This window comes from Pelodiscus sinensis, chromosome 28 (genome assembly GCF_049634645.1).
Source record: "Pelodiscus sinensis isolate JC-2024 chromosome 28, ASM4963464v1, whole genome shotgun sequence".
NCBI lineage: Eukaryota > Metazoa > Chordata > Testudines > Trionychidae > Pelodiscus > Pelodiscus sinensis.
Genome location: NC_134738.1, coordinates 5,052,787 through 5,063,170, shown reverse-complemented (window position 1 = coordinate 5,063,170; position 10,384 = coordinate 5,052,787). Strand labels below are relative to the sequence as shown.

The 10,384-nt window shown below is 50.2% G+C and overlaps 1 protein-coding gene across 1 annotated transcript in view; it reads right to left on the bottom strand.

The window, feature by feature from the left end:
• Positions 1 to 3,195: 3,195 nt before the first annotated feature.
• The window catches only part of LOC102448244 (interleukin-1 beta), a 51,522-nt gene continuing 44,333 nt past the window's right edge, over positions 3,196 to 10,384 (bottom strand). The window contains exon 12 of the mRNA XM_075910599.1: positions 3,196 to 10,211. Coding sequence (XP_075766714.1) covers positions 10,002 to 10,211 — 210 coding nt within the window. The 3' untranslated portion in view covers positions 3,196 to 10,001. The remainder of the gene's footprint in view (positions 10,212 to 10,384) is intronic.

The following is a 10,384-nucleotide window of genomic DNA, read 5'->3' as shown; positions in this document are numbered from 1 at the left end:
ATGGCCCCGCCCCCACCACTGGCCACTCACACAGGCTAGCCCAGGACAGATCCCCCCCCCCCCCCCCGACAGACCCCAGGAGCATGGCCCCGCCCCAACCACTGGCCACTCACACAGGCTAGCCCAGGACAGACCCCCCCCCCCCCCGACAGACCCACCGCTCCACCCAGAGACCCCCCGCGGGTACGTCCTGTTGTCCCCGTCCCCCCCCCCCCCGGCCACTGGCCATTAACAACAGATTAGTCCTCCCCAAGGACACTGCCCCTGCCCTTCACCCCACCCAGGGCAGCACCTCCCTTTGATCCTTCCCCTGCCACTGCCTACAGCAGCACCCCTTACCCACTGTCACATTACCGAATTGGAGGGAAGCAGCCAGATCGCTGCTGCGCTCCTAGGTGGGGGTGTTGACTCCAGAAATTGGTATAAAAGGGAGCCATGTGGGGTATTGAATGGGAGCTTATCGTTTGTTGATCTTATGTACACTATTTATGTGAGTGTATAATGTCTGTGTGAGTAGATAGGAATCTGTAATCTGTGTGGAAGCTGAATATTTCTCTGAATGTGGTTGAGCATTGCTATGGACAGGCTGAGTAGCGAAGCCCTGTGGGACAATGGCACTTGATGGCCCAAGGACACACCTAAAGCAGGAGGGCGGAGACCCAAGAGCTGCCAGCAGAGAGAGGCTGAGGACCAGGTGACCGGCTGAGACCAGAAGAGGCCAGGAAGGGGGTATAAAGAGGCCATGTGGTCGATGCCATTGTGTTCTCAGCTCAGCACTTCATCCCAGAGGCAGCATTGCAGGGACCGAAGAGCCTGGAAGACCTGTGAACCCATCCTGATGATAGAATGTGCAACAAGAACTTTTAAACCAGCAGCTGTAACATCTCTGCTAGAGCCTGCATCGAGGACTGGGAGATTCGGTGCATGTAACATACTGTACTTTAATAACCTTACTCTCAGGCTTTTCTTTCTTGTAATAATAAACCTTTAGATATAGATTCTAAAGGATTGGCCCAGTGTGATTTGTGGGTAAGGTCCAGAGGGTAAATTGACCAGGGATCTGTGGCTGGTTTCTTGGAACCGGACAGAACTTTTTCGGGGTAGGTGGGATTGGGTGCTAGGACCCCCCACCTGTGTATAGGACCGGGGTCATCTGAGGCACGGATATTGCTGGGGTGTCGGAGGGCTTTTGCTCGGGAGGCTTCAGGCAGGCTGCGGGAGTGCTCTTTGGGACTGGTTTGTGGCCTGTGTGGAGAGGTCACCAGTCTGGGGGCTGTAAGGAGCCCCGGATTTGAGCAATTCACCCTGAGCGGACACCCTCAGCTGTGCCTGGACACGGCCCGGTCTGTCACACCCCCCTAGGCCATCCAGGTTTTAGCCCAACCACACGACTTCTTACGTTGCACTATACGTAAGAGAGCACTATGATTGCTCAGAATTCCAGTATATAGAGGGAGAAAAACCTGTTGAGAGTCTATGGGTTAAGTTTATTGGTGCAAACAACAGCAGTGATGTTGCGGTTGGTGTCTGCTACAGGCCGCCGAATCAGGTGGATGAGGTAGATGAGGCTTTCTTCGGACAATTGAGAGAAGCTTCCAGATCACAGGCCCTGGTTCTCGTGGGGGACTTCAATCACCCTGACATCTGTTGGGAGACCAATACGGCTGTACACAGACAATCCAGGAAGTTTTTGGAGAATGTTGGGGATAACTTCTTGGTACAAGTGCTGAAGGATCTGATCAGGGGCCATGCGCAGCTTGACCTTCTGCTCACAAACAGGGAGGAACTAATAGGGGAAGTAGAGATGGGTGACAACCTGGGAAGCAGTGATCATGAGATGGTAGATTTCAGGATCCTGACCAAAGGAAGAAAAGAGAGTAGTAAAATACACACCTTGGACTTCAAAAAAGCAGATTTTGACTCCCTCAGAGACCTGATAGGCAGAATCCCCTGGGACGCTAACATAAAGGGGAGGGAGTCCAGGAGAGCTGGCAGTATTTTAAAGAAGCCTTAGGGTACGTCTAGACTACCGGGTTTTGTCGACAGAAGTTTTGTCGACAGATACTGTCGACAAAACTTCTGTCGACATAGAGCGTCTAGACACATTCAGTTCTGTCGACAAAGCAAGCTGCTTTGTCGACAGAACCCTGTAGTCTAGACCAGCCATGTCCAAAGTCCGGCCCGCGGGCCAATTGCGGCCCGTGTTCCGATTTAATACGGCCCCCGCTTCCTCCCCCTCTCCTGGCTCCCCGGTGCTCTTTTGAACTGGCACGCCCAGCGCGCCGCTTCCGGCCGTGCCGCCGCCACCCATGGCCTCCGCGGTCCTAGAGCCTGCCCTGTAGGGCACATCCGCAGCCCCGCTCCCCCGCTCGGCTGCGGGTTCGCCCTGCCCCCGGGCCACCATGAGGCCGGCGTGCCCTGCGCTCTCCGCCCACCTCCGACCCTGTGGGCCCTCCGCCTTGGGGCTGAGAGTGTGGGGACGGCCCTCACGCATGTTCACTTCAAATCTGGCCCTCTTTGAAAAAAGTTTGGACACCCCTGGTCTAGACGCAACCCTACAGGCAATAACACCTTCTGTCGACAGAACTCTGTCGACAGAAGGTGTTATGCCTCGTAAAATGAGGTTTACCAGCGTCGACAAAACTGCTGAGTTCTGTCGACGTTATGTTGACAGAACTCAGCGGTACGCAGGTATAGTTTTGTCGACAAAAGTCCACTTTTGTCGACAAAACTCAGTAGTCTAGACACACCCTTATTGAAGGCACAGAAAGAAACCATCCCGATGCGTAGCAAGAGAGGCAAACATGGTAGGAGACCGGATTGGCTTACAGGGGAAATCCTTGGTGAACTTAAGCACAAAAAGGAAGCTTACAAGAAGTGGAAACTTGGACAAATGACCAGGGAGGGGTTTAAATGTCTAGCTAGAGAATGCAGGGGGGTTATCAGGAAGGCAAAAGTGCAATTGGAATAGCGACTGGCAAGGGATGTGAAGGATAACAAGAAAGGTTTCTACAGGCATGTTAACAAGAAGAAGGTGACCAGAGGGGGTGTACGGCCCCTACTGGATGAAGGAGGTAACCTAGTGACAGATGATGTGGGGAAAGCTGAAGTACTCAATGCTTTCTTTGCCTCTGTCTTCACGGACAAGGTGGGCTAATGCGCTAATTCACGGACTAATGCGCTAAGTGATGCAAGATGGGATGACGATGAACAGCCCTTGGTGGGTAAAGAACAGGTTAGGAACTATTTAGAAAAGCTAAACATACACAAATCTATAGGTCCAGACTTAATGCATCCAAGGATACTGAGGGAGTTGGCAAATGTAATTGAGGAGCCTTTGGCCATTATCTTTGAAAAGTCGCGGAGATCGGGAGAGATCCTGGATTATTGGAAAAAGACAAATGTAGTGCCCATCTTCAAAAAAGGGAAGAAGGACGATCCAGGGAATTATAGGCTGGTCAGTCTTACCTCAGTTCCTGGAAAAATCATGGAAGGGATTGTCGAAGCAAAAAGCCTCACTCAGTTTACGCAGCTAAACAGACAGTTTTATTGGCCAATAAAACAAAGTGAGCCAAACGTGGTCCCAGCAAAGTCGGGCCCAGTAAAGCTGCTAATATAATTAATCCTAGTATTTTTATACCCTTGACCAAACAGCCTGACGTCAGGGCATTCAATTACAGAAATAATCAATTAAGCTAGGAAAATAAAGCCTTATCAACAAGATGGTGGACAGGTACAAGGGAGTACCTCTTCTGTTTAAACCAGTTCAATTAACACATTCCAATAGCACATCTGTCTTGGCCTGGCACATGGGGTGATAGAAAGTTTACTTTGATCTACATGCAAAGGCAAAAAGCTGAAATGGTTTCTGTTATACAAGATGGCTTCTAGCTAAACATAAAATGTTTTTTACAGCTTCTACAGGATCCTTAAGGAATCCATTTTGAGGCACTTGGAAGAGAGGAAACTGATCAGGAATAGTCAGCATGAATTCACAAAGGGCAAGTCGTGCCTAACCAATCTGATTAGTTTCTATGATGAGGTAACTGGTTCTGTGGACATGGCAAAGTCAGTGGATGTGATATACCTTGACTTTAGCAAGGCTTTTGATACCGTCTCCCACAATATTCTTGCCAGCAAGTTAAGGAAATGTGGATTGGATAAATGGACGGTAAGATGGATAGAAAGCTGGCTAGAAGGCTGGGCCCAGCGGGTAGTGATCAACAGTTTGTGGCGGTCGGTTTCTAGCAGAGTGCCCCAAGGTTTGGTTCTAGGACCAGTTTTGTTCAATATCTTTATTAATGACCTGGATGAGGGGATGGATTGCACCCTCAGCAAGTTTGCAGATGACACTAAGCTAGGGAGAGAGGTAGATATGCTTGAGGGCAGGGATAGGGTCCAGAGTGACTTAGACAAATTGGAGGATTGGGCCACAAGAAATCTGATGAGGTTTAAGAAGGACAAGTACAGAATCCTGCCCTTGGGTTGGAAGAATCCCAAACATTGTTACAGGCTGGGGATCAACCAGCTAAGTAGCAGTTCTGCAGAAAAGGACCTGGGGGTTACAGTGGATGAGAAGCTGGAGATGAGTCGACAGTGTGCCCTTGTAGCCAAGAAGGCTAATGGCATATTAGGTTGCATTAAGAGGAACATTGCCAGCAGATCCAGAGATGTCATTATTCCCCTTTATTCGGCTCTAGTGAGGCCACATCTGGAGTACTGTGTCCAGTTCTGGGCCCCCCACTACAAAAAGGATGTGGATGCATTGGAGAGGGTCCAGCGGAGGGCAACCAAAATGATTAGGGGGCTGGAGCATATGACTTGTGAGGAGAGACTGAGGGAGTTGGGTCTGTTTAGTCTGCAGAAGCGAAGAGGAGGGGGGATTTGATAGCAGCCTTCAACTTCCTGAAGGGAGGTTCCAAAGAGGATGGAGAGAGGCTGTTCTCAGTAGTGACAGATGCAGAACAAGGAGCAATGGTCTCAAGTTGTGGTGGGAGAGGGCTAGGTTGGATATTAGGAAAAACTATTTCCCTAGGAGGGTGGTGAAGCACTGGAATGGGTTACCTAGGCAGGTGGTGGGATCTCCATCCCTAGAGGTGTTTAAGTCTCGGTTTGACAAAGCCCTGGCTGGGTTGATTTAGTTGGGATTGGTCCTGCCTAGAGCAGGGGGCTGGACTTGATGACCTGCTGAGGTCTCTTCCAGCTCTATGGTTCTATGATTCTATGACCTGTACAAAGATCAGCAGTGCTGCCGACTCTGGGCTTGTGCACACTTAAACTGCAACAGTAGACAGAGCTTGTGTAGATCCCCTCTCGACGCTTAGTGCTGGAAGAATTCGGTCTGACTTTTTAGCGCAGAGCAGATCTCACACAATGTTAGTGTAGATCAGGCAGGCCTGGCACAATTTTATCACAACTCTCACACTTTGGGGATTTTCCTTTAAGCCTCTGCAACCTTTGTGTAGGCTAGAGTTTACTTCATTGCCCTTCTCAATGGTGTCTCCAGGAGGGCTTTGGCTTCCTTGACCACGGGATGCTATCAGGGCCAGCCCGAGCCATTCGTGCGCCCCAGGCCCTGGCGCCGCCCCCGGGAGTGTGACGCATGCACGGCTCCGCCCCCGGGCACACGATGCATGCACAGCCTCGCCCCCGCCCGGCCCAGCAGCCCCACGCGGTGCCCCCTACAATGGGGCGCCCTGGGTGGTAGCCTGGTTGGCCTGTACCTTGGGCCAGCTCTGGATGCTATCCCAGGAAGGACTGCTAGGCAGAGATGACGTTCACCTTTCGAGGAGGGGGAAGACCTTAGGAAATGGAAATGGGAAATGGAAAGCAGGACAAATTACAAAGGATGAATATAGGCAAACAACACAGGAATGCAGGGGCATAAGATAGGGTCATAATTCAAAATGACCTGGACAAATTGGAGAAATGGTCTGAGATAAACAGGATGAAGTTTAATAAAGACAAATGCAAAGTGCTCCACTGAGGAAGGAACAATCAGTTTCACACATACAGAATGGGAAGTGACGCTCTAGGAAGGAGTCCGGCAGAAAGGGATCTAGGGGTTATAGTGGATCACAAGCTGAATATGTGTCAACAGTGTGATGCTGTTGCTAAAAAAGCAAACATGATTCTGGGATGCATTAACAGGTGTGTTGTGAGCAAGACAGGAGAAGTCATTCTTCCGCTCTACTCTGCGCTGGTTAGGCCTCAGTTGGAGTATTGTGTTGAGTTCTGGACACCGCATTTCAAGAAAGATGTGGAGAAATTGGAGAGGGTCCAGAGAAGAGCAACGAGAATGATGAAAGGTCTAGAGAACATGAGCTATGAGGGAAGGCTGAAAGAATTGGGTTTGTTTAGTTTAGAAAAGAGAAGATTAAGGGGGGACATGAGAGCCGTTTTCAGGTATCTAAAAGGGTGTCATGAGGAGGAGGGAGAAAACTTGTTCATCTTGGCCTTTGAGGATAGAACAAGAAGCAATGGGCTTAAACTGCAGCAAGGGAGGTTTAGGTTGGACATTAGGAAAAATTTCCTGACTGTCAGGGTGGTCAAACACTGGAATAAATTGCCCAGGGAGGTTGTGGAATCCCCATCTCTGGAGATATTGAAGAGCAGGTTAGATAAATGTCTCTCAGGGATGGTCTAGACAGTGCTGGGTCCTGCCATGAGGGCAGGGGACTGGACTCGATGACTTCTCGAGGTCCTTTCCAGTCCTAGGATTCTATGATTCTCCAGGGCCTAACCCTCGCCCCCCCACAACTCTGGTAGAAAGCATCCAAGAGACCCAGAATTCGGTCACTAAGGATTTTGAACAAAAATTGCTCAGGGGCAGCCATGCCATATTCAAGTCCAAAAAAACCCCCAAGCCCAAAACCCTAACAAGAATTAACTTAATTTTTAATGCCAACTTTATAAAAATAAACATAATAATAAAATTAATAATATAAATCTTAATAACAGCTTCATTTCTACAATGTAACATTGCGACTTTCTAATCCATATACAGTCGGGACTAACAGTTTTGTAATAAATATACCACCACCACCTTAGATAATTCAAGCAGGAAAAAAATGGAAAAAACTCTGACTTCCCCATTCATGCTGCTTCTCTTTGCATTTCAGTTCAGACAATAAGAAAAGGCTAGTCAGTTTCACATTAGTAACAAATCAGTTTCAAGCCAATTGCACCTTTAGGGTATGTCTACACTACAGCGTTATTTCGAAATAACTTATTTAGAAATAGTTAATTTGAAATAAGATATTTCGAAATAATGCGTCTACACACAAAATGCATTTTGAAATAGCGTTTTGCTATTTTGAAATAGCGCGTCCACACTGAATCGCATTTAAGGCTGGCTGGAACCAGGTCCGGCAGGCCATCACGTCAGGAGTTACTTTGTTTGGCTGCTGCCTGAGGCTATCTGAGGCCTGTGCTTAAACGGACCCCCCTCTCCTCCCCCCGCCCCCCGGACAGCCGGTTCTCAGCTTTCCCTGCTTACTTGCATAACTTGATGAGGGACAGCAAAGCATTTTGTCTCTGCGTGCTCTGATTGCCTTCACTCGGGACACCACAGTACTCTGTAACATGGAGCCAGAGCTGCCCCTGGGCACTCTGGTGCTTCTCATGGACATGTTGCTGTGGCCTGGCTGCACTTTCTGCAGGCTGCCATCTGGGAGGTCCATTGGGGGGCTGTCAGTATCCAGGAGGCCCTGTGGGAGAGCTTCCACCCTGAGGAGCACTAAGAGCCTCCCTAGTCTGCCCCACTGAGGGCTTGTGCCTCATTCCTCCCTCACATCCTTCCACTTACCCCTCCCTAATCCCCCTTCCTGATGTCAAATAAAATACATGTATTTTCATGAACACAAACTCTCTTTATTTAACAAAACTAGGGGAGGGGAGGAATGAAACTCTGGTGAGACTGGAGAAAGGAGGTGGGAGAGGGGAGAAGAGAGGGTGGTAAAGGGGAGGGGGAAGCAAGGGGAAGAAAGGGGAGGGGAAGCTCAGGGCTCAGGGTTGGGGCTCTCGCCGGACCAACTTGATTGTCATGCAGACCTGCTCCTGGGTTCACATGTGGCCTTTGATGGCCAGGCTGGCAGCTATCCTGCCGTAGACGGCTGCGTTCCTCCATCTCGTGCGGAGATCATGGACGTTGGGGGCATCCTCCCCAAACCTGAATAAGGTCCATGATCTCCACCCCGGATCAGGAAGGTGCCCACCTTCTCTGGGCCCTGGCAGGCTCCTGGGAGCTGGCAGACTGCTCCTGGGGAGCAGTGGAGGGCTGGCTGCCAGTGGCTTGCTGGCTCATGTTTTGGGACCACTGGGTCAGGGGCAGGGACTGCTGGCTCTGGACTGGCAGGCTTGGAGCTGGCACAGGCACTGTGGCCAGGGTCTACCCCTTTAAGGGTTCTGGGGAGGCGGGAGGCCCCCTATTTCGATGTAAGTGTCTACACAGCACTTATTTCGAAATAGCTATTTCGAATTTGGCGTTATTCCTCGTGGAATGAGATTTACCAAATTCGAAATAAGTGCTCTGCGATTTCTAATTGATTTCGAAATAGCAGTTTGGCTGTGTAGATGCTAGTAAAGTTATTTCGGAATAACGGCTGTTATTTTGAAATAACTTTGCTGTGTAGACATACCCTTAGATTTTCAATTCCCTAGACACCAATGTAGGTTGCAAATACTGCAGGGGCAGGTTTATTTGTTTATAACCATCCTCCCACCAAGTTTTGTTTCCAGTGGAATTTTAAAAGGCAACATTTTTTTCTGTTGACATTAGGTTGCATAAAAATTATTTCAAAACCCACAAAAACCTAACAATCGGTGGTAGAAGCAGGATTTGACCTAACAGTGTCCCTATAAATACTTTGAAAATAAAACTACATGTATGGTGCTTAAAGTAATGAGACATCCCATCATGGCTCATGTATCAATGTGCAGCTGTAATAATAAAATAAAATTAAATAAAATAAAAATAAAATAAATACAATTGAATGAATGTGCATTTCCTTGACCACACCAACTCTGCGTCGGTGTCTAGCAGACAGGACTTGCGTAGCTCCAAGAACAATCACAAATGTACACAAATCATTTTAGTACTGACTGCAGGGGTCGTGAGATGTCATCTTCACTGCCCGACTAAAGGGAAAACCTTAAAAAACAAGGAATGGCCTCGCAGCACCCTCAAGACTAACCAAACCTGTGGATGGATCATGAACTTTTGTGGGCACAGCCTACTTCTTCAGAGGACTGGCGCATTGAAAGTCCAGCAGAAGTGGGCTGAGCTTGTCCCCACTGAGGGGTCCAGGGACTCACTGAGCCGGGGGCTTGAATGCTGGACACTGTGAAAGTAAGAGAGGTGGGTCAGATCCCCCCCCCCCCCAGCGTCCCCTCCTGGTTTAACTTGTTTCTCCCCACTGTTCAAAGACAGAGCTAAATTGGCTTCATTAGGAGCCTTTTGTTATAAGGGGCTCCAGCCGAAACTTGCACTGGATCCTACTGGAGCCATGTTTCTGGCCAGACACAAATGGCCATGAGCTGATGAGCAACACGAGTGGTTGGCGCCCAGTGGAGAAGAACTGCAGCTAGTGTGATGCCCAGCGGGGAGAACATCAGAACATCAGAGCGCCCAGACGGGGTCAGACCAAAGGTCAATCCAGGCCAGTGTCCTGTCTGCCGACAGTGGCCAATCCCAGATACCCCAGATCCTCATGTGATCCCTCCCCTTCACCCACCTCCAGAGAAATGGGGAGGGACCTCAGCTGGCACCTGCTCAGATGGCAGGTTTAGATGAGTGTTCAGTTCTAAACCAGTATCTGCAGGCAGAGCCGTCTGGTGAGGAGGAGGGAGGGGAGGGTGACCCCTGCGGCTGCTCCGCTCCAGGCCCCATAATCCCCCAGGTCCCTCCCATCCATTGGACCATTGGAGCGGCTGCCACGGGGCCCCCAAAAGCACAGGGCCTGAGCCAGGTGGCTGGGACAGCTCTGACAGCAGGGCGGGGATTAGACTTCGAGCACAGAGAAATCCGTGATGTCCTGCTCGCCGGTTCGGTTCACCATCCTGACAGGCTTGTCGTTGGCTTTCGAGGTGCCGATGAACCAGCCAGGGTGGGCGGCCGACTCGAAGCTGGAAGTTGAACCAGAAGTGCTCTTGAAAAAGATGAACCGCTCCAGCTCCCCGCTCCTGATCTCCTTCATGGGCCCCTTCACCTTCTGTGGGGCAGAAGAGAGGTCAGAGGCTCCGGCGATGCTGCAGAGCTCACAGTGGCCCAGAAGGCCTGGCAGGTGGCTCGCTGCCGACAGGAGAGAGCTCTCCTGCCAGCACTGCCCCCCAGCGGGTAGCAGTGGCTACGTGGCCAGGGAAAGCAGGGAGCCCACGGCTAGGT